General features: G+C 46.1%; 1 protein-coding gene across 6 annotated transcripts in view; it reads right to left on the reverse strand.

Moving 5' to 3' along the window:
- The window catches only part of LOC126531446 (thrombospondin type-1 domain-containing protein 7B-like), an 834,929-nt gene that overhangs the window by 9,456 nt on the left and 801,760 nt on the right, over positions 1 to 23,713 (reverse strand). For all 6 annotated transcript variants that reach the window (XM_072288436.1, XM_055071177.2, XM_055071178.2 and 3 more), the window contains one exon: positions 815 to 905. In XM_072288436.1, coding sequence (XP_072144537.1) covers positions 815 to 905 — 91 coding nt within the window. The remainder of the gene's footprint in view (positions 1 to 814; positions 906 to 23,713) is intronic.

Consider the following 23,713-nt stretch of genomic DNA (forward strand, 5'->3'; position numbering starts at 1 on the left):
AGTGCACAGGGCATGTCGCTAGTGAGAAACTATCATTTCCTTGGCCTGCGGTGCGCTACACTCGAGGAATGTTTATACCCCAGTGGTTGTGCGTCTCAATAAGATCAATCCCATCGCGCCCTACTTACCTTTCTAGAGTTAACTAACTGAGGTTCACGTTTGTAGCGTGAACATTCAACATTCTGTAGTAGCGTTACCTTCAATGACCGGCCCTACTGTGTGTGATTTGTACTGTGTTCTACTTTAGTCTTTAGATTTGTCCTGTTGCTCTTCCTTTCCTCTTTCCTCCCCTCCTTCCTATCTTCCATGTATATGTTGCTGTCACCTCCCTTCAGAAGAGTAGGTAGGCGTTGTGCCCCTTCCGATAGCGGTTGCCAGCCTGCTCCTCGCTTTCACTTTCCTGTTAACTGTGTATATGTGTTCAAAACAAATAATAATAATTCAAGCGCGCAATATTGAGCCACCATCGTCGGCGTATCCTCGCACGCTTTCGCTCACACATACAGCATGCATGCAGCGCGCGGCGACTATGTTATCGCCCTTGGACTTTATGCGGTACATCACGGCGACGGTAGAAATGCGCCTGGAAGGTCCATATAGTTACTATCACAATAAAAGAGGGCCTTGAACACCGAAGAAACTACCTAATAAACTGGACGGTTGAGGGGCAGGTTAGGCAATATAAGGCTCTAAGCATCCAAGAAGTGCATATAGCTGCTCTGCTTGACAGGTCGCAGAAAATACAAGAGAGCGAAAAAAAAAGAACCAAGAGAAAACTACAAAGTCAAATGAAGCGCGTTGCAGGAAGACTTACCACATCAGGTAGACGGTGACAGCGACGAATATCACGAAGGCAGAACCCACTGAGATCATGGCGTACATCCAGAAGCTGTATTCGTTGTCGTCTGAAACGGGAGGGCAGGCGACACGAGAATGAATATGTGACGCATGTCTGTTGTGCAGTTTGACATTGTACTTCTACGAAAGAGGTATTTTCATAATTCGTTGTTCTCTGTGACTTTCACGGCTGCCACATTCAACAAGATTCCTGCCAGATTGCTGTTGCTTTGTTATTATTATCATTATTATTATTTTTGCGCAGTTCTCACAGTATTTCTCGACGAAAGAAAGGGACGTCTTTGCAGGAAAGTGGTGCCTGTTTCGGTGCTGTCTGAGAAACCTCATTGGACAGAGTATACGCATTGCGCCACTGTTCTTTCAGCGTGTGGTCTCACTGCACGCTTGGCGCGCCCTATCTTTTAAAACGTAAATTTTGAGAAGTATAACTCAGATATTTCATGCAGGAATTCACTGAATATTTCAACGCCATGCTTAGAAGTTCAGGTTTTGACTCCCTCCTGAAGACAACATATTCCTTTAGGGGAATAAACGAAAGAGGCAGCAAGCAAACAAAGAACATGCAAACAAAATATGTGAATAATAATAAAGAATAGATATTGTATTTATTATTATTATTATGTTTTAGATATTATTATATTCAACGAGTTTAGGTTTGATTTTGTCCTGAAAAGGATGTATAGTCCTTCCTAGATGAACAGGTAACGAAGACGACAAAGACGGAAAAGAAGAGGGAAATGAAGACACGGAGAACCGTAGCGGCAGCTGATTAGTGCAATTAAAGTCTTGAAGACTTTTACCATGTGGGGCAACTTTACAACGATATATTCCTTCAAAAAAACGAGCAAAAGAGCAAGAGAAGAAACAAACGAACAAACAAACAGGTAAACATGCCGCAGCTGCGTTTCTGCACGGCTAAATCGTGATTATAAACGTTCACTACAACCATGCAAATCAGTTCCATTCGCTTTTTGTTCCAGAATTTTCTGAATGAATTTCTCAAGCATCAACATCGATGAGCTTGCTTACTTCGTAATCGTAACAATGGCAACGCGCCAGCGTCAATTTGCATTTCCTCTCGTCGTTGTCTAAAGTATGCTAACTTTCCTGAGAACTTACGAATGCAATAAGCCTTCGTTCAGACAACGGAATCTGAGGCATTATGTAAATTTTAGCGAGAGTACAAGAAGAAACAAGAAAGCATGTGCGAAAGAAGAAGAATCTCGACGGTGCAAATGAGAAGTTGCCAGCTTTGCGGCCCTAGGCCCATCTGGGGCAGTTATGATTGCCGATTTATTCACTGCGTGCTAGGCTGCAGAAAACAACAACAACAACAAAACATTTCTATAAAATGTGCACAAACTCTCACACAGCAGACTAGTACCCAACGATAAAACCACATTTTCTAGTACTCGGCGTCTTCAATGCTCTCATTAGAATCTACGGAGTCTCTCATTCAAAATCCGCCCATTTACCTTTTCTTCGGATTATTTACGTTGTCAGCGAACTCCCACACAACATTCTTAAAGAAGCTTGAGTAAGTGAAAACCGGCTTGATCAGAAATTAAAAGAAATTTTTTTTTTCCCTGTCTTTCCAACATGCAAACAAACACTCGTACTAAATCTAAGCAAAATTGTTCCTCACAGCTGCCTGTTTGGGAGCTGGCAAATTAGAATAAAAGTTCTCGCAGCTTTGTATGACGGGCGCAGAATGTAAATTTGGTGATTCAGCGATACGGTTAAGACTGCGCAGATTATTATTCCTCCGATGCACACCTGTAGTGTAAGGAAAATCCGCACGGACTAGGACCGCGGATTGTTGCCATTAGCGGGTTACCTTAAAGGCGTATTACCCGACAAACGACTGCTCTTGCATTCCGCCTCGAATGCAAATACTGTCGTTATGTTCGGTGATCGCATTTCAATAAACTCCCGAGCCGTGGGCTCAGCGCTTGTCCCGTCACTTTCTTAGCTCTTGCCCGTGTCTGTGCCGCGCTGTTAACTCATGACGAAGCTCAACCAACTCGCCCAAATGTCAGTATTGCTAAGGATCGACAGTTGACCCTGAAAGTTCGTTCTCAGGAGCGCTATTCCATAACGGCAAAGCCATCATGCAGGCTGTGTTCGACATGCTATATATAGTACATGGACGAATTCTCCACAGTATTCCGTAAAATAGGAAAGCGTAGCTTTGGCAAATGTGACTAGACTTCGTAAGGTAGACAAGAGGATTACTTTTCCTGTGCGAGACGTTCCCGCAATGCGCCAGGGAAGGAAAAAAATTGCGCCTTTCCGGCCTGCAAAAGTAATTTAGACGGCCTACTGCGATTTGCACATGATTATTTCATTTCGCATATGGCAGTCCGTGAGAGTCCCGCTATTTTTTTTTTTTTTCCTTTTTAGCCACGAGCCTGGCTTTTGCCGAAATTAGCCCTTCAGAAAGACGCAATGCCAAGGAATGAAATGCTTATTCATCGACTTTGAAATTAGCACAGGAATTCCGGCTACCAAGCTAGCACAATGACAGGAGAAAAGAGTGAATATAAAACTTTCAACGTTAGGCTGAGATACGCCATGTCACCTTCCGGGTGCTTAGCTATATTTGCGCTGCCAGTGTTCACTTTTTTTTTGATGAATTTCGAAGTATTGAGATGGTTTTGTTTCACAAAGATTGAAGACAGTGGTCACAACTAACCATATCCAATATAACAACCGTGACTCTAATAGGAACAGGTAATTAGCGTCCCTTTACCACATGCATTAAATGAACGCCTTAAAGTCGCAAATCGCTTGCCTCAGCTGCCAATTTCTACTTCAACTACCACCAGGTGACACGCAGGCCAAGAAAAGGATTATTATTTTTTTTTGCGAACATTATTACTGTACATGACGTTTGAGGGGGAGGGACTTTGCCTTGGGGGGAGTACAGTGCTGCATCCGCTTCAACGACGGCAAAAACAACACAAACATTTACGTTAGAGCAAAAGGCATGACAATGTTCGTTCCTATAACAACGGGAAGCAGAGCACAGCAACGAAGAAACAATTCTTGCGTCTCAGGAGGGCATGCGCGTTTCCCGCCATAAGGGATAAAAGGAGCGCGCCATTTATCAGGGCGCAACGGCGTGCTAGAAGAAGGGTGTGACGCGGCGAATGAGTATACGGGGTACAGCGCGCGAACCGGCAGAATGTATGCGTGGCCAACATTCTCGCGCGCCCGGGCCTGATAAATCTCCACATTCTCCGGCTGTGGCCGTGAACAACGAAGGCACGGGCTTAGCCGCGATGGCATTTGGCCGTGAGGCTGCCGCCGCCGCCCATATGCCTTCGCACCAGGCGCCAACCTCCGTACGTCACAGTCGCGCCTTCTGTGGCTTAGCTTATATGCGTTTGTTCGTTTCGCTTTTTCGGCATGCTAGTTTTCGCCACACGTTTCTTTCTGCCTCGCGCGAGTTGCTCGTGGCGTTCCTCGGTGTGTGATCCTCGCGGCCGAGCAAACGATACAGAGGGGCCGTACCGGGAAGTACGAGTGGCAGCGGCCCCCAACCTCTCCCCCCCCCTCCCTACGCCCCCCCCCCCCCTTCTAGCCGAATGCCTCCCCGGGGAGACATCTGAGAGGAGCGCACGGCAACTCGCACGTGCCACGTAGATAGCGTAACGAATAAACGCCACCGCGCGTATCTCTCGTCCGCTTTCGTGACAGGATAAACGGCGGCGGAGAGCCCATGGTTTCGACGGGCACGGCCCACTCTACGTCAGACGGGAAGGAAGGGAAAGCGGGAACGCCACCGTGCTAGAGAGTAACCGTGCGCCCCGTCCTGCACGTTACACCCAAGTGAAGTCGCGCGTAATCAAACTTGATCGCTTACGCGCCGGAGTCGCTAATTCGGTGCACTGCTTAGGAGGCTGAGGCACGCCGCGTTCTATAACAAGAGCCCGTGTTATTAGAGCGTAGTGCCCTAGAAGTCCTTCGAGCCGTCTGTGCTTTCCTTTCCTCGTATGAGTGAACAAAAAGGCAGCCTTTTTCGAAGGTTTCAACGACAGAACGGACAACCGTGGGTAGACTTCTATGGTCATCCAGGCATTCCAAAATTGTAGAGAACGAGTGTGTTTCTCACGTTCAGACAAAACATGGAGAAGGCGGGAGAAGGAAATTCAAGACCATGAGCAATACGGGAACAAAGTAAAAAGAGGAGCCTTGTTATCGTTTTGCTCATTTTGTTCTTACCTTGTTCTCGTTTTGCTGAATTTTCTCGCGTTCAGAAACTTTAGGGGGCTCGGTTATCAATACAAGGCTTCTAGCACGGACTGGAGCAAAGTATGGTCAACAGCGCAGTGACGTATAAGCTTTTCATGAAGACAGTACCTTGGCTCCAGTAAACAATTAGCCTCTTTTATTTTTGTGCGTGAGTTATATAACATGTTCTTCTCTCATTGATAAAATCGATAAATAAAATCGCATCTATTTTTTATTGTGGCGTTGATCTAGAAGTTTTGTGCCAAAACTGACACCGGACTACACTGTCTCGTTTAACTGACAGTGATGGTGTATAGAGCTCTGACCAAATTCGCTTAGCTGACAGAGCCAAAATCATGCCGATATATCCTAACTCCTTAATTTCCAAAAGTATGACCAAGTTTTTCCATTCGGTAACACGTATCCGCTGTAAATAAGTGTTCGTGTAAATTAAAAGAAGTTAAATTTCCTGGCGTAATTCTGGCAGACAGTAATATGAACCAGGGAAAAGAATGACGCCTAATCAAGTGCGAAGTTAGGCACGACTTTGCAAGCTACTAGCCCTCCCAGCACTGCATGCAACCTACACCGGGTCTCAAAGCCTCTCATTGTTGTCTGCACTTTTCCGGGCTACGTTGGTCTAAGCGTGCGCATCAGGACTAATTTAGTTCCAGTCTGGCGAGTCGCTGGAAATGTGCGCGCTTGGAGCTAGAGTGACACCAGTCTCAAACTCATAGCTTTGAGAATTACGTGATTATCTGCTTGTCTGATTTAGCTCGCACAGTTTTGCCCGGATCCTCAACCAGGACTACAGTTTAACCACACGGTGCACAGGCAGCGGGTCTTTTGTTTTATTTTAAGGCATTGCGAAATAGGGATTGGCAGCGCCGCAGGCCTGCCTATTTCAAGCGTCGACAGGCAGTTTGCGTCAATGCTTTGGCAGTGTTGCAATGCTAACGCTTTCGTAGCACTTCGTCAACTGACACGCGTGCCCACAAAGCTGCCAACATCTGCTCCCGCATGCACAAAACTTTCTGGCGTCACTACCATATTCGAGTGGCCATCGCCGTTACGATAGTATTCAAAAAGGTAGATATCGCGAGTGGTATAGGCGACAGAATGGCGGGCAATGACGAAACCTTCTTACACCTAACAGAAACTCTGGGAATATATGGGCCCTGAAGCAGTTTGTTTTTCGCTGGGCGTCTCCACTAATGACATTGCCGCAGCGGGCCATTAGGAGGCGTTCTAGCTAACAAACTGGGGTCGAGTCTACAGAGCCTTTCGATAGTCTCTCTGCAACTGGAAGGCAGCATCCAATATTAGAGAGCGTTAGTTCAGCGTCTTTAGCGCAATAGCCAGCTTAGCAGAATAAATTGTTACGTGCAGCACGCGAAAATGCGCATGCGAAGCACGTTAAACGACCGATACCGTTCAGCGTACGCACGCTATTTTTCAGGTATAACGTTAATGGCTTCGCGCAGTTAGCGAAGCGTAACAGCGTGGCAACAAGGCAGTGGTTGCGGTGGCGCGCTTCGAACTGAATTTGGTGTTGCTCATGTAAAACTCAGTTTATTCGTAGTAAACTAATGAGTAAAAGGGATTTCGCTTGCTCTTAGGCCGCTTCGACGTCATCAGAATATTAGAGATAACTTTGCGGGTTCTGATTTCTAACGCTTCAAAGCCTTGCAAGAGAAACTTCTGGGATGGCAATGCCACCTGTCGTTGAGGTCCAAAGCTAGGCATGACAGCTGCTTTCTTTTACTGAGTTCACACTTGATCGGCAGGCATGAGAAGTACAAATAGAACGTACTCCCGGCTATCATAGCGCTGCTTTTTGCACTTTTCGCACGCACACGCCAAGCTTGGCTAACAGATAAAACCCCTTATGTGCACAACGTATGCGAAGTTCAAGCGTAATTGAACATTGTTACCGGGACGTAAACAACGCTGTCATGCTATTCTAAAACTCGCTTTCCGCTAAGTTCGTTTGCGGGACAATAATGTTATTTCTTTTAAAGCCCGCTATTACGCTAACGCTAACTAGAACTATCCAGCATGTCCAGCATTGCGATTAACTAGGATTGGCTATTACGAACAATTCTAGCTTAACACACTTATGCAGATAAGGAGGCGCTTCGTAAATGTCCGCCTTGGCCCGCATTAAAAAATATTGGATTGATTTCCTAATCAAGTTTGAATATAGCGAAGCAGCTGAGGCCACTGACTGCCATAGGAAAAGTGAAAGTAGTCAAAAATATGTGTGAAAGTTTATGTGATTGAAATATGTACTTCCCGTAGAATATGAGTACATTATGGCCGTATATTCAGGTAATCCGGAGCGGAATTCGACGACAAAGGCACTCAACAACCGTCAGTCAAGGCGGCGGAGAAATGCGACGCAGTGCCGCCACCGACTGTATGTGCGCTGATCCGTGTGGAGCCATGCCGGCCGATAACGTAGTCGCCATGAAACAGTACATTGCGGGAAACCTCGCGATAAACTGCTTTTCTGGTAAAACCTACTTCGTTAATTTTGTTTGTGAGCGAAGATTCCAGTCAATCCTGATGCTTTCTTAATTCGCCCCCTTGATATTTAAGTTTTTATTTACGTCACGCTGCACGTTGATCGGCTCTAGCAAAGCTCCGTTCTTGTCGAGCGCATTGTTGCAATCTAACTTTAAAAAAAACTTGAGATGCCAAGTATGAGAGTGCTTTGATTACGTACTTAACGGTTGATTACATAATGCCAGTAATTCAGGCAGGTCAGACGGCATTACTTTAGAATGACAGTGACCGCGCACTGAATTTCGTTGTTCGTTTCATATTTGCTTGTTTCAAGTTATGACAGAGTGGCCCCCTAAAATATGACAGCAGAACTGTGGCATTTTCTCCACAAAACTGTAATTTTCTTTAAATAGAAAGCTACTCAAACAAACCATACGTCCGCTGCCATAGAGATCGTGCCAACGCCGTATACTGCCTCTTGTGTGCATTATACTGACTGAAAATATAACGTACAACATTCCCACGATAAAGCATTCAGGGTATTCTTGCTTCCCGTGCGCTTCAACAAACATTCTTGCCTACACTTCCATCGGTGCCAGAAATATTTGGATTGTCAAATTCCAGGCATATGAATTCGGTGCCCTTGTCACGTTCTCTCAATAACTTTTTCCTGACTAAACTTTGAGACGAGTTCACCTTCATGTGCTACAGGGTGGAACTTTCCTCTCCTCGTCGTAGTGATTTCGATTTCTTTTCAGTGAAAACCCTCCTGAAAGAAGCTATACTTTGTACGGTGGTGCTCGTTCGTCGTAGAAGTTCAGAAGAAGGAGTAGAGAGAGAGAGGGGCACATACGCCCTCGCGAAAATATACGTATTCCGTCCTGTCACGCGCCTATATTTATGCGCCCGTAGAGTCTCAGGTCCTACATTGCTGTGTCAAGATATGCTAACATGCTTCTAGAACTCCAGACCCCTGAAGTTTATTCCGCAAAAAATATGCGATATATTCTGAGGCTGACATTCTATGACGAAGCCTATAGCTAGAGCCATCCTGTGCTTCCCAGAAGCCCAACAATGGAAATGCGATAGGTGTTTCGAGATCTAGAATTTCAGACTGGATACAGATGTCGAACACATGTGTCGTCCGTTGACAAAAGATTAGTTAAAAAAACTGTATTCGAGCGAGACGTAAATCGTCATTCGACGTTCCTTTGTTTTGCGCAGTTTCACGCACATACATTCGTGTTCCCGCTGTTCTTCCTTTTTGTTAATTTATTTTTTTTCCTTTGCAGAATGAACCATGCAGCAACCAGCTCAAGTCAATGCAATTCTTCTATTGAAGGCACACAACAGTATGTTCGCTTTCCCGATTCGGTACTGCATGCTTTAACGAATCGCTCGATGGGGCTAGATGCGTGGTGAGTGCAGATCCAAAAAAGCCTTCCATGGGTGTTTTACAACCCTTAGAGCCTGCATATCCGGGATAACCTGAAGCACGCCGCAAAAGACAGAGTGGTGCAGCGGTCAAGTGTTGTTATAAGCATGAAAGCGAGGATGTTGTTTTGATTAGAGAGAGAGAGAGAAAAAATAGCACCAGATTGAGTCACCTGCACGATCTGTGCACAATATTACTACTTGGGCGAGGAACCTGGGACCGCAATCCCGCTTTCAGCCGAAGTGACACAATCTCTCCCCGGCGTACCTTTATGACGGTCATTAGCAGACAGCTCGAGGCCACATGGACGCCAGCTGCACTGGTTGTGCCAGCCCACGAGAAACGGTCAGTGCAGAACAATCTGCGATCGCCGCAGGAAAGCTCGAAGCATCAAAACGAACGTCCACGATAGGAAGCTGTCATTGCCTTTCCGTTCTACTCATGCCACCTCACCGCACTTTCCGTCGAAGCCAGGACATCCTGTGACGTATGCCCGGGCCCAGCCCCTGATCGCGTCAGAAGTCGTTACCAACAGCCATTTCAGAAATTGAGCCATTTGAGAATGAGGTTACAATTTCCTGCAAGCCCACTGCTTTACGCGCCAACGCCGTACGCCTGGGGCTGCAGGGTCGATAGGACTATAAAAACCTCGTTTCAAACGGCCCTCGCTGCGAGATGGTCAATAGGCAGGGTCCGCTATCCGCAGTTCAGAGGTCCCCGATTTCCTCTGCATGTATGTTTCAGTTTTATTTCTCCGTGCAATCGGCGAAATGGGCAAATGCAAAATATGTACGCGGAACATTGAGCACGCTGTCTTACTATATTGTTTGACCATTTTTCGTGTTCTTTGTGTTCGTTTCAGTTCTTGCTTATCCCGAAGGCCATGCCGAGACTTTACGAATTTACTCTGTTTTGCCCGCCTGTACTGTCATATATTTTTGTGAGTGAAAGATACAATGATGACAAAGTAGCAACGCTTCACAGCCTCACGCCATTGCCCTTACTTGAGCTAGCTTCAAATGGCGTCATTCTCGCCTGCCGGGCGTTTCGAGCCTATAAGTTTCATCTGGCTCCCCCTGCCATTGCAGGCGCCGGCGATTCTGTGCAAAGGGGCCCTTCGCCGAAGCTGTCTTCGTTTGTTGAAGCGCGCTATTCGCATGAGCGGTATACAGCTGCATGAAAGTACACCCGGCCACAAAATATTACGGACCATGAAATCTGAGAAAATGCTGATTATCTCCGCAATCACACAACGCAGCCTGATATTTTCATTTCGGGCCTCAACTAGAATATGTTAACAACATTGTAGTATACAGTTTTACTGGCTACTACTACAAGCTGCCCGGGAATTGAACATTTTCTGAGCTCTCGTGGTCCGTAAACTTTTGTGGCCGAGTGTACGTACATCATCATTGCGAGGAAAGAAGCTAAGGTGTTTATGAGTTTATGGCAAGAAAGGTCGACTTTCTTATTATGCCTAGCTACCTTATAGTCAGTTTTTCAGAGGCGTTCTTGAGATCAGTATAATGACGAATGCGAAAGCAACATTTCCCACGTGGCGTAGCGTCTCTCAGCAATCTGCGTGTTTCCGTGTTTGCGACAATCAGACTAGCATTGAATAATGCATATTACCGAATGTCTTGCATTAATTTATATCCCCAGATTTATTGGCGCCTCAAAATAGAGTGCAGCGAACTTAAGGCGGTGTGTTCACTGCTATGTCGCGATAGTGACCATACAGCTGTTTTCGAAACTATGGCCTCGGCATGCAGAATTTATTAATACCTATATGGGGGCAAATACTTTTAAAAGCTAAGGTGGGGTGGGGGGCACAGCTGAGAGAACAAGAAAAAGTGAGACCGCGTACCAGCGATTCGCGAACGCCTACATGCTGTCAGCGTGTGCTACCACCATGCTAATCGATTCCTCCGTTTTCACTACGTCAAGCCCATACGCTTGCTTACCTTCTTTGTAAGGCCTGAAACGAAAACTGCCACAGCTATGCTTATACAGTGATATGTGGCGAAACAACCTTCAAGAATGAAATGACTGCCACGCAGATCTTTAATATGCTGTAGAAGGATCGACATTTGGGCGAGTTGGTACTGGTTGAACATCTTGAAGGGGCGGTGCCAGACGACGAAGACAAAAGGCAGGAACACAGCGCTGTCCTGTGTGTTCCTGCCTTCTGTCTTCGTCGTCTTGCGCCGCCCCTCCAAGAGGTTCAACCTTTAATATGCGCACAACAGCCTTCGTTATAAGACTTTCATCAGCAGAGTGCTGATTACGAAAAGCTCTTGTGTCGACACGGCTGCAGTGGTAAAGCGACGAAGCGAAATTACATCATACATACGCGTGAAAGGCATCATTACAAGCAAAACGCATAAACGCACTGATGCGACGAAACATGGAAACGTGCTAGATGGCTCTCTGCCGAAATTGCGGTTGAAAGGCTGGTGCTGACGCTTTCATCGAAGAAGCCTGCCTTTCAGCCTTTCCTGTGGGCGTGCTGGAGTGGTCGACTGAGCTGTGCGCGTTCTCCTCCGCCGAACTCCTGCGTGTGTCGCTGTTTATAGTGAATGGCTATTCACGTGACCACAGCCATTCATAGAAATTCTGGCCGAAAGCGTCCGTAACAAACGCTTTGTTCCACAGTGTTCTCTTGGTTCCGAGAAAAGACCAGTCTTTATACTTATCGATTTATTCACCCCTGGAATAAACCTCACCTCGTATGACGCCGTATAGGAGCGGTCATGATTAATTTCCACTGCCTGGGATCCCACTAAAATGCACTGAGACCTCGGCACGTATACGCGCATTCCCGCCAGCACAAAAATAAAATGCAACTGCGACAGCTGGGAAACAATTACTGGAGAATTCCTCACGAGTAGCATAGCAATGGCGCTGCAACTTGACCAAAAAGTAACCCGCAACGCTGTTGTAAGTTAGTTTGCAAGTTGAACAAAAGACAGCCGAGTGAGGTTTCGGCTGTTGCACACTAGACGAACAAATGTAGATGCCTCCAAATGAAGTTACGTTCACATGGAACTCTCATTTCTTACGTTTTTATAGGCGCGGTGCCTGCGAATCTGATTCGTCCACATTTCGTGCCACACGACCAATACGCCGAACAAGATGAAAAAAAAAAATTGTGCCTCGAGGTCATTCTGGAATAAACAAAGCAGTTTCTATAAAGCCAATACCGAAACAACTGTTCATAACCTGAATTTCATACGCACTGCGAAGAATTCAAGGCTACGATAAAGCTTTTGTTTGGGCTAGTTGGACCATAGCTGAAACACTTTGAAAAGTAGTGCAAAAAACATTGTGCCCGTCTTGTGCACTTGTGTCTTTCTTGGCCCACGTTTTTCGCGCTACTCGTCAAAGTTGCTCAAGGCTACTGTCAGAAGCGTTTGAAAGACACATCTAGAAAGGCCACGAACAATCGTCTCACATGCATCTACTGGCACCACTGCTTTCAGGATAATCGACATCTTCTCCCTGCAACGTGTATAAGCACCAGAGTGAGATTTGAGAGCAAAAAGAAATATTTGTTGGACGTTATTTCGGGAAGATGAATTGGGTGATCGAAATTTCATCCCCAAGGGCAGTACTGGCAAATATATAAAGAGGAAAATAGTGAGTCGGGACAGTACAACGAGTAACAATATCTAATTACAGAAAAACGCGCAAACTTCGCGATATCGTCGCCGTCCATTTAAATTTCTCAGTGGCACAACGTCAACAGTACTCAGAGATGCACTGAAGTCAGTGCACTCTCACATCGGCACACAGTTCTGGGTTGACGCACTGCTCTCTCCATATGACATATCCATAACACGCAGTGAGGGATCAACACTATGGTATGCGCACAAACTAATATATTCCTCAGACGCTCCCTCTCGTTGCCTGCCACTCGTCACCGAGATGCGCCCTTCATCACTGTCACGGCCGAAACAAAATGGCGGAACAAAAGAACGCCGCGCAATCTCGTCGGCAAACAAACTGCCGCGAGCTAGTGCCCCGCCGAGTATGAGCTATGCTTTCAAAAGTGCGGCCACGAAGAAGGCTAACTTGGCGCGGCAAGCAGCGAGGAGGACAAACACACAAGCCTAAGAAACGTCCCAGAAAGTGCGGCAAGAGCGCGCAAGCGTCGCTATAAGGCAAACAGTGGAATGCGGGCGATATACTTGTCTCAAGTTGCTCCTCTCTGCCTTCTGCTCAAGAAAACCGAGGGCGCATGCGCGCGACAGCGCTCAGTGTGTAATAACAAGAACGAAGTGTTGGTATGATCGCCACGTTTCATTTTTTTTTTTTCAGACTCACGAAGTGCGCGAGGGAAATTAGTAAGAAAGCTGCGATTTATGATATTCCATCAGCGTTGGATTCTTTGCAGCATAAAATAAGAATGAAGTCTCTTTTGAGCCACCTCCGACGAAGAAAAGAAAGTGTCTCAAAAGGCTGCGAAAATTGGAGATTGAGGGAGCCGCAAGCTGTATGTCGATGCACTCGCGACATCATCCATCTTCTTGACAGCACTGGCGCTCAGCCGCTAACGCTGGGCCGTCGCGTCAACAACGCGATCCTAACGGACGCAGCGACGAGCTGGCGGCTTCTGTTTAGGAAAGAGCTCTGGCAAAATCGTTAGTCGGCCGACAAATTCCCGCATCCTGGAATGTGTGGTTCGAGTTGTCTTCGAATATAGCGGTGGGCCGTAACACTAGCAGATATTGAAAAATTCCTGAAGCTCACTGGAGACTTTAGGTAACGTTACTGTTGCGGTCGGTACCTCCTTAGTCGATTGCGTTGTTCTCAGTGCGGGAAGAGGGGAAACGTAAAGCATAGCAGTACCGGACGAAAAACAGCTGTAGATTCGACGCCCTTTCAAGCGTATACGCTATGTCGGCGGTGTCACAGTGATATAAAATGATAGAAGGTGCACTAGAGTGACGTCACTGCTCAAATCCGCGCTTCGTATATAATGCTTGGAAAGTATTTGATATCACCGCATATTGACGTTGAGTAACATAGGCGTGTCCGCTATATAATGTTATGCGCCATGCGAACCACAGCAACAACGTTGCAGAAAGGGCAAAAATGTGCGCACTCCTACTTCAGCCGTGGCTAATACGGAAGCTATGCGATGACGTCAAGAATAAATAGCTTCGAAAAAGAAGATATCACTTTACCATCTCCAAGCAGTGAAATAATTTCACGAGAGGAAAATTTCGGGACCATCGATGACCAAGCAAGGCTTCGAGCTTGCCTATTTCGCTGCCGCTGCTTGAGTGTTAGCAATTTAATTTAAGCTACGAAAAAATCCAGGACAGAATCTCCATCCCTGTGCATGTGTACTTGTGCGGTCACAGCGGTAGCCTCGCCGCTACGTGGTGTTTGTATAAAATATTTAGCAAACATATATGGTGACCCGATAAACGGCACTGCATCTGCGCACCAAATTGAAAGGCTGATTGCAATCACGCTAAACGCCTACTGCATCATTACAAATCAGACAAGATAACAACTAGCGCTACTAGAAGCTGTAAGAACAAAGATATTACCGTGTGAGTGTGTGTTCTCAACGCAAACTTATCCCTAACAATGTATCCGTGCTTGGCGCGTAGTCTACCCTTTTGCTTAACAAACACCTGCTAATTATACAGTAGAACACTACTTAAGTGATCCGAACTTTCGCAAGGTAAGAATTTCCGAACGCGTTCTTTTTTATTTTAGGAAATTATAATGGGGGGCTCTACATATTGCGGAAGCATTACGCTGGTGATGTATGGAAAACATTTTCACGAAGGGAACGTTTTCTTTTTCTTCTCTTTTATTATCATTTGAACAGTAAAGGCACCACGGTGTCTTTCTTTGGTAGCTATTATCATGTATACAATACTCCTACCTTTGATTTATTTTCATTGTACTATAAGAAGAAAAAAAAACGTCACTATAAACGTCGACAGTTCTCGATGTCTTGCGTAAGGTCTAGCCTTTTCGTGCAAAATTAATGTTCACGTCGGATGCACCAGCGTTCCATAACTGTGGACCCGAGTGTTAATTTTTCATGTCCTGTTCCCGCAGGCAATTATGACCTCGCATAATGGGAAAAGCTGACAGTGGGACGCTTTGTTAAATGGCGAAGAACTCGTCTTCCTTCGAAGTTTGCCCTTCAGAGCGATGAGCGTTCCGAGTTTGGGTAATCGCACGTCATTGCGTGCCTAACACTTGCGGGGCACGCAGACGTCATGGGAAGTATTATATTAGAATATTTATACGCCTACGGGCGCCTGGGAGAAGCAGCACTATTACTCGGCATAAATAACCGGTTGCGTGCAGAAACTTCCCAGAGTAATTTATATTAGCATTGCGCATTTTTTAAAATCATTTTGGTAGAAATAACCACTGGCTGCACGTTTCTCCAATGCTTGTATCAACTACATGTTTTAAGTTTGGTTATGAGGAGGAGGAGGAGACAAAGGAGAGGAAAGACAGGGAGGTTAGCCAGTGTAAGTACCAGCTGGCTACCCTGTGCTGGGGAAAGGGGTAAAGGGAATAAAAGGAGAAAGAAGAAGAAGGGGGAAAAAATGGAAAAAAAGAAAATTCACACAGTAACGCGAAACTACGCGCTACAACGTTCAGAGGCGGTTCAGAGTATACTCTGAAGGCTCGGTGAAGAAAAAAAAAAGTTAACACTGCTTTTTCTTTTTATTCGGAGAGCCCCGTGTGTGTGTGATAAATCAATCGCAACATAAAAAAGGAAAGAAATAAATCCACCGACGATTACGATACGCCTTTATGCGACGAGAACCAACGCTTTGGATGCCGCAGCGTGAACTTGCACGATAACAAAACGCTGCACTCACACCTTTCGCCAATGAATGCCGTGCGCTAGGTCACGTAAAATTTGAAATGAAGCTCGCGTCACACTTTGAATAAAGACGCAAGGAAATAAAGAAATACTCGGATGAAACCGCCACGTTCAAGTGAGCAACGCCATTCCGCACGACATAATAGCTGGTTTGCAGTCTTGCCAAGTCTTGTGCCAGAATTCCTAGTTGGTAGGGGTCACCAAGAACGAATTAATAATTTGTGAAATTGAAAAAAGAATATTTGTTGTTTTAGTACAGGAATAACATTTGAAACTGAATATTTACTCGTATGACAGTATACTAATTAAAAGTTATCGACTTTGTTTTTCAGATGTTTTTTTTAAACTTCAGTGTTTGTCGCCCCCTTCCCAAGACGCGCTTCAATCGTGCACCACTAACTGATATCTCTGGCAATAGCTTTTGGCGCGTTTTTCGTTCCAAGCTTCGCGACCTATTTAGACCATGGAGGAAAAGCGCATCCCTCCCCACCATTCGCCACCCTGCCCCCCTCCCCCCCTTGAAAGCGCAGATGAGGTCACCCAAGCGGCTGCAGATGCCGTGACCGCCAGCAACTCAACGCATGCGCAGGCTGTCTCCCCTCCTCTCCTCATTCGCTTTCCGCCTCATGCTTTTAGTGCAGTCTCCTCCTCCACTTTCCTCCTCACGCGCTCCTTTTATTGCACCTCGTTCGCTCGGTTACGAGGTACTAGAACGCCGAGGCACGCCAATGCTTAAGGCAGGAATGGGCGCCTAAAAGCTGCGCTAACCTTTGCAAGATAACTTTTTTTTTACTTGTCCTGTCTCAGAAGCCGCATAATCCTGACTGTCACCGAGTCAGTTGTAGGAACAAAATGTGCGTTTTCGACAGTTTAGCTTCTCCACATTCTGCGTGAAAAAGCGCTGTTATGCGAAAACTAGACAAGGCGTAACCTAAGCGTGCTCTATTATGTTTTCGGCATCGTGAGTCCTTCAGAGTAGGCCAGTTGTGTGCGACCATTTTCTTAGGAAACCCCTGGCGGATGCCGTCTCTTCGCCATGTGAAAAATCAGGAAAATCTTTCAGGCAGGTCATTAGGAGAGGAGGAGGCGATAGATCGTTGCAGATGTCTCAGCTAATATAAAGCTTACTGGTAACGAAAGGCTTCGCACTATACCATTGGGCGTAACGTCGCTGGGGAAAGCAAGTATACATGGACGGCAGGTTTCTCGCGAATTTCATAACTAGAACACACGCACAATGACGTAATCAGGAGTGCGCTCGAAAACAAACTCGCACAAAGGGAGTCGTCGGGAGTGGTATCCGAGGGACTCGAAACAGACAAAAAAGTATTCAATCCTATATGTCGCGAGAACAAAGGCAAGAAGCGGGGGTGGGCCTGACGTTCGAGTGGTGGGCGTAATGGATGGTTTCCCTCGAGCAAACCCCGCGGAGAACGGCCAGCGAAAATATTTGCTCCGCTCCCTTTGGTGGTTGTGGCGGTATATGAGACTCCGCGCGTCGTTTCCTTCCTCCTCCCCTGACTGGAGAGGGCAATAAATAAGTGGAGAAAGAAATAAGTGTAGAAAATGAGGTGAATGGGAAAAACTGGAGAGCGCGCCGACATTTAGGAAGACACTGATAGTCAAGGCCGCGAAAGCGGCCTCCACCACCACGCTTGTGTTTCGTGGTCGAGTGGCATCGCGTTGACCTGCCCCTTGACCGCCTCCCGAAGAACTGACCGCTGAACACTACTCAGCATACCCTCCCCCCTCCCCCCCCGCCCCCTCCTTTGCGTCTCCACAGAGCCTCTCCTTCCCCTCTGTGCTATCTTCGCCGCGTGAGCGCAGCCCGCCGCAGCGGTTTTTTCTGCATCGATCGTTACGAAGCCAAGGCTCGGCCACGGCGCATCTTCGTTGCGCAGCGCTCGAGCCAAAAGTCGAGGCAACGGAGTTCGCCAATAAATTCTGAGGGACAACCGAGTGGTATAAATAATGCAAAAGAAAATGCATAATATAGGCAGTATAGACAGCATAGACAGAAGGATAAACTGAAACATGAGAAGACCAGACGAGACGAATGTGGCAGGAGTAGCGCTTCAGTTAAGAGATCAAAGCAGGCGGAAAGGACGGGCAGCGACCCCTGTAGAGCATAAAGCAATCGGTCAGCGTTGCTTCAACAGATTGGTGGACGGGAGAAAAAGGCACGCGTCTCAAGAGACGTCGAAAAAAAGAGGAGGGGAGGGAGACGGCAAAGAAAGGAAGCAAATAATACAAGAGCGCCTTTCCGCAAAATTAAACAGGCGCGGGCAAGAGGTGAACGGTACAGTGAGGTCTATTTGCTCATCGGCGAGCCAGCGAGACCGTCGTCCTCTTGACCGGGAATGGCACCCTCTCATCTTTTATAGTAATTGCAAAAAGGAGCAAGCGAGGGCTTGGATGGGGTTGGTGGCTAGCCTGAGGCCATCACTAGCCTATTTTGATCACTGGCCTTTTGAAAACGGATGTTTACAGCGACGACGTTTATTCTGTAGGCACTATAGAAGCTTCAAACTGGAGGGTATACCGTGGTTGTCAAAAGAACGATGCTCTGAGAAAGTCACACCAAAACATTCACCGACAATTACGATGCTCCCTAATGCGAAATTTGAGCGCAGCTGTACACGTGTTTTCATTTCGCGATATATTGCAAATGGAGCTAACTGCGGCGCGACTGCCTCGCTAGCCGGGAAATTGCGATAGGCCGCCGTGGGTGACGCATGAGCGCGATTCACAGTAGCCGCCGCAGGCGGACCTCCACTCATGCAGTGCTTTCTTTCCATACAGATGACGCGCGCTACTCTGGCGCCATCTCGTAGCCATCGTTGCCGCGAAGCCCTTCGTGCGCAGCATTACGCTCTTCTTCTCATGCTTTCTCCATACCTTGTTCCTCCGCTTCCCGCCTCCTAGTTCCGCTGCACCCTCCTCCTCCGTTTTCCTCCTCGCGCTCTCTTCGCTGTCGCCGTGCTTCATCTCTCGCTGCACTCCGCGTTCGCTTTCATCCTTCGTGTGTTCGTTCTCTCGGATATGAGGGACAACGCCGACGCTCGCCGCAGGAAAAGGCGTCTAAGAGCTGTACTGTAGATAACATGCACAGATAGGAGGCACGATGCTAGCGGTGACAGATGATAATTAAGCAAAATTTATCGAGCCTGGTTACCAAGGCGCATGGCTGTAACTTGAGATCACCAGAAATGCAACCAGTGTGAGGAAGAACGACGTCTATAGACATATGGAATCAGCCATATTCCCACTTTTAGAGCTACCTTTGATAGTGTGGTTCCATTGAAATTATGAGTCATATAGGGGCGTGCATTGTGTACCTCTAATCCTTGTGGTATGTATGCTTCTATCACTTTATTCTTGGGAACGTTTCTGTCAGCGCTTGTATTTCTGTTGCGCAATCATTGGTATAAGTATTCCACGATTGCACTGAGTATTACAATCCCCGCCTCCTGGTTCTTTGCGTAAGGCCACGTGAGGGACTTCAACGTAATTGAATAAAGGAATAACCATTGTAATACATATATTTTGAATGGCGTTATACTAAGCCGCCTCTATTTTTTCCACCGTTTACAAGAAAGTCGGGTACAGCTAATTGGGAATGAGGCGGACAGGTTGGTAGCATTTGTTTAATAATACTCCTAGCCTTGAATCGACCCGAGAATACAAGGCCTGACGCATGTACGACATAATAGAGCTTCGTTTATGCAGCACACAAAGGTAACCAAAAGCTCGCGGCGCTCTTTCGGTCAATAAGTCACAGAAGATGTAATAGCAACCCACGAAAGTATTTCTTGCAGGTACGCCATCCTTGATACACCCAACAAGAAGCGAAAGCTTTTGCCTTTCGCGACACACGTGGGCACTTATTTAGCCTTATAGTTTTTGAACAGTTTTGTTTTTCTCCATACCTGTTCTTCCATTTTCCCCCTCCCCAAGCGTAGGGTATAGCCAACCGGGCATGTCCTTGGTTAACCTCCCTACCATTCCCTCTTCGTTTCTCTCCATCTTTGTTATTGTAGTTTTGCCTTGTTATCTAATGCTTTCTACACTTGTAGTAAAACGTGAGTTGCTTGAACCGAAACAGAACTTGGGAATGCTCGTGTATTATTTTTTTTCAGCAACTTCATATTACAGAGATGTTACAGAAATAAAGTCAATTCCTCTTAATTCCATAATTTGCTGTTAGCTTAAGCAGTACCGTGGTACACTCTATGAGCCAATCGTTCGATGTCCATCAGGAAAGGACCCTAATCTCTTGCAGGAAGAGTTATGAAACTACAGCATCGCTTTTTTGGGGCACATAATGTGTTCTATAAATCAATGCGACAGAAATTTATGCTTGCTCAGATTAGAAGAAGAAAAAAAAGTCCCTCGCTTACGCACAAATTGGATGTAAGAATGCATCAGGCCTCGGACAAATCACTTAATGAAACTTAAAGAAGTCATGTCGTTCCTACATGCAGACATAAGTACTCGAATACAACTTGGAGTCACCTAGCAACAATGACAACTGCGCTGCTATTCTGTCCGAAAGTGTAAGCTCAGGACCTTGGCGGGGTAAGAAATCATTTTTACTACATTCGTCAAGTCAATTCTTCGAAAGCCTCCAAGTGGATGGCCTGAGCGCACTTATATCTTGCCTCCCAGTATGAAGCTAAGTGTAATTTCTTCTTGAGAATGTACTAAATCGAAAATAGGATGTGCAGATCAAAGTAGGATGACGCTGGGCAATACTTACTTAATCGAAGGCAGTACAATAATGTGATCAGAAAGGACTGCGTTGCTTGCTCAAGGAGAAAGACTCCCTCTTCCATTCTGTTGGGAAACTACTTTTTCGTTCTGTGAATCGTTACAGTTTGAGCTGATGTAGCAGCTGGAGCGCTGTTCTCCAAGTAGAAAAAATAATAATGTCTTTCCGATGTATTGATCCAAGTCGGAAACAGAATCTGGTAAGAGAAGAGAGGGGTGCGTCTACATTTAATCATCTCTTAAAACAAAAAAGTCGTCTTCGCAAATATCGAGAGTCGTTTCTGCTCGATGAGTTACAGCAGTGTTGCGCTAGGAGATAAATAGATAAGAAGTCATTCGGGGGAGTTAACCGCGCACAGCTTAACTATGCAATTAGGCCGGTAAGAGGAGCCATATCAGAATAAGTATGTTTTACTGATTACTAAAGCTTCTGATACCTGATGTATTACGATATGTTGGCGTCTGGTTCGAGTAGTTACCAATGAACGTAAGTATAAGCGAATGACATGTGAAAGTTGTCTTACAGGACTCGCATTTCCTCCTGAGGAAGCGTAGAAAGAGGCCAAATAATGTTACCTTAACGTAGTGCTTCCCACCATATGAAAGCCTTGGTTGAATGTAACAAATTTATTAATATCTAAGAATTGTTACGTAAGTATAAATTAAGAAAGTGCGCTAGTTTCTAAATGCCGCAGAAAGATTTCATAATAACAAAAGAAAATGTGACTGCGCTCACACAATCTAATACGGGCAAACAATTGATATCAAACATTAGAAACAACCAATCGCTTTTGGCAATAACTTAGCAATAAAACCGTCAAACATTGCGGCTGCTTCGCCGCAGGGGTTGTTCTTTCGGTAAGTTAACTCACGGTAAACTTTATGTGGTTAAAACAGCCTGTTACCATGACGTTTTGAGAGATACACGAAGACGCGTAAATAACAAAACGCTTTATATTCTTTTCCTCTCTAGGAATAAGTGAAATGATAACTCTGTTTACATACGTATACGCTACGTGAAGCAACACCGCGGGTCAGATGCGCGAGGGCTGGCCGGTTGTGTAGTGTTGAACATGTGGACCAGCGAAAATATCATACATTAGGAAAGCGCCCACGTCTTCTGTCTTGTTCCATCCTTTTGCACGTCCCAAGTAAAGGCAGTTATTCTTCAGTCCCTAGTTTCGCGAGCGTCATGAAAGGCAATAAATAAGTTATGAGTGTGGCAACGGCGTGCGTTATATTGTACTCTTTGCGCTGGCTTCTTTCTCCAGTGCAACGGCGTACAAATTCGTAAGTTTAAACAGTGTCCGACGACGAACTGTTTGTTCTCTTGTTGTCGATGCATTCCTAATCCTTTGCGAGGCAATACAAACACGCCGGTTCGGCCGTGCGAGTAAGAAACAAGCGGCACAAAGCAGCGTGCTGCGCTCTCAGCGCCGGAGGCGAAGGGGGAGCTTGCACAGTGCACGTAAAGAATGAAAGCCAGGAAAAGTCTACGCCTTTGTGTAACGCCGCCTGTATATTGCACCCCAGATATACAATACGAAAAACTCAGCTATACGGCAAGCACACGAAAGCCACCCGCATCACACAGTGCCACCGGCACAAAATACGTACGCTACGAGCAGGCCGGGCCTCCCAAAACCCGGTGGGGGACTGTGTTGAAAGCACCGGCCGCGGGTGTTGGAAGAGTGTAAGCTTTAAAGCCGTGCTGCTCTCGGCACAAAACAAGGAGGCGTACGCGATGCCAGGAATATCATTTTGGGAGACCCTTTTGCAGCCCAACTGGCTACCAAATGAAATTCCTAGGAGTCGAACGGACGAGGGAGATCGGTTTCTTTAGCTTTCTCGAATGTTACTCTCCAACCGGTTCGGCGCTTGTTTGCTGCTATAACAACGGAGGGGCTGCCTGTGGCTGCGTGTGTAAACCATTACTTTGGAATAAAGCGAACACCTAGGTCGGATACCTTCCTTTTTTTTCTGCTTGTCGTGCGCTTTCGATACAAGTTAATATAAAAGTTAAGCAGGTCTCTCCGGCATGCAGTTCACATAGCAATTTATTTCCTATAAGACGGTTCTTTTTGTGTTGTTCTCAACAAAGGATCGACCTTTTCGTTTACGCAGCAAAACTCAACACATGCTGTTTCCCGACGTTGAGCACCGGACGTTGGCCTAAAAATAGAAGTTTTTTTTCTTTTTTTGCTCTCTTTATCTTCTCGACGTCGTTCTTTCTTTTTTCGCGTATTCAGTAGAACGAAGCCAGCGATGAGCGATGCAAACAAATGTGCGACTAACAAGCGACGGATGTGCTTAATCTCGTGACGTAACCTTCACGGCCAATCGCAATGCAGTTTGCCATCGCGACGGCTCTGTATAATTAGAGGTTTCGATGCTCGCGGATTTCTCAAAACTCTTGGCCGCGTTGAGCAACACCCGTTTCGTGACGCATTCATCCCGCCACGACATCCAGAGAATGAAACAGCTGCGCCAGCCGGTTTGTCCCGATTTCACTAATTAACGTTCGTTTCAAAGCTTCTCTCGTTTGCTATATTATTAAATTTGGTCAAAGTACACACGTCCACCCCCGCCTGATTCTTTATTCAATTTCGTCAAAGCACACCCGTCTATGAGAAGAAAGCGGGGAAGGTCCCCTGTGTTATGCCGGAACAATATCATTTGGTTAAACATTGCAAAGGCCGGTCGTCGCGACGAAATCACCCTGCCTTCTCTCTTTGTTCCTCCTCCTCCTCAAGAAAGATATTATCGGGCGTAAACTGTTTAACTTTTTGCCAGTCACCGTTTTTACCAGGCTTGACGATACCACAAAGTTATCTCTCGGAGCAAGGAGCGCCCACAACGTTCAAAATTTACTCGACGTCGTCGCCGATTCTATAGCGAAATATTCTTCTGTAACTGGTGGAATGAATTGTAGCGATATCCTTTTAGTTCGATTGTATTAATTTATTATCACCGCCGCTTATAACCGGCTGATTGTAAGGATAAGTCTATTGTAACGATATATTCATTACATTATC

This window comes from Dermacentor andersoni, chromosome 5 (genome assembly GCF_023375885.2).
Source record: "Dermacentor andersoni chromosome 5, qqDerAnde1_hic_scaffold, whole genome shotgun sequence".
NCBI lineage: Eukaryota > Metazoa > Arthropoda > Arachnida > Ixodida > Ixodidae > Dermacentor > Dermacentor andersoni.